This window comes from Trichoplax adhaerens, genomic scaffold (genome assembly GCF_000150275.1).
Source record: "Trichoplax adhaerens TRIADscaffold_4458 genomic scaffold, whole genome shotgun sequence".
NCBI lineage: Eukaryota > Metazoa > Placozoa > Uniplacotomia > Trichoplacea > Trichoplacidae > Trichoplax > Trichoplax adhaerens.
Window position 1 is genome coordinate 1 of NW_002062289.1, and position 1058 is coordinate 1058.

Genomic DNA, 1058 nt, shown 5'->3' on the forward strand with positions numbered 1-1058 from the left:
ACAAAATAAGACTTCAAAACCTCAAGGACCTTATAAAGAGATCCATATGCCTAAAAACACAGGCATTGGATTTTACATCGGTGTCTTAAGTTTTGTGCTTGGTTTTGCAATGGTATGGCATATGTTTTTGATTGCAGGGCTGTCATTTATCGGAATTATTGCTTGTTTAATCGCACGATTGCGTAATAAACATCCTGATTATCATGTCTCAATAGAAGAGATACAGCGTATAGAAGGAGGAGGGAATTAATATGTCAAACCCAGCTGTCAATATCCAGGATGAACGCTTTCCTGATACCCATAGAGGAGTATACTCGAAAACAATTTTCGGATTTTGGGTTTACCTTTTGTCGGACTTTATGTTGTTTGCGACGCTTTTCGCAGCCTACGCTGTGTTGCGTAACGCAACCTACGGAGGGCCAACAGCCAAAGACCTTTTCAATATTCACTATACGCTGATACAGACAGTGGTCTTGCTTTGTGCAAGCTTAACTGCAGGAATGGGGGGCGTATTCGCCCATAAACGCCGCAAGATTCCCACGATTATCTGTTTTACTCTCACGTTTATTGTTGGATTAGTTTTTATGGCAATGGAGTGGGGGGAGTTTACACACTTGATTGCAAGCGGTAGCGGATGGCAAAGAAGTGCGTTTTTATCATCGTATTTTACTGTTGTGGGAACACACGGGCTTCATGTGATATTTGCGCTTCTTTGGGTGATTGTCCTTTTGCCTCCAGTTTTTAAAGATGGCCTAAATCCTGTGAATATTCGCCGCTTAACGTGCTTAAGAATGTTTTGGCAATTTTTAAACGTGGTTTGGATTTTTATTTTTACAATTATTTATTTGATGGGGGTCTATTAATATGATGGACGAAAATCACAGGTGGAACACGAATTTAAAACCTCAAATATCAGGGTTTGTTGTTTCGCTGTTTTTGACACTCATTACCTATGTGATCGTGATTCAACATGGAATCTCAGGACATTTGCTGACATCATTGGTAATCGTGTTTGCTGTTGCTCAAGCTCAAGTTCAATTGATCTTATTCATGCAGCT

At 40.1% G+C, this 1058-nt stretch overlaps 1 protein-coding gene across 1 annotated transcript; it reads left to right on the forward strand.

Annotated features, from left to right (window-relative positions):
• Window positions 1-251: 251 nt before the first annotated feature.
• Window positions 252-863, forward strand: TRIADDRAFT_35138 (uncharacterized protein; the record flags this gene model as incomplete). The annotated part of the gene is made up of 1 exon (XM_002119056.1): window positions 252-863. The coding sequence occupies one exon, from the start codon at window positions 252-254 to the stop codon at window positions 861-863; it is 612 nt and encodes a 203-aa protein (XP_002119092.1).
• Window positions 864-1058: the final 195 nt, after the last annotated feature.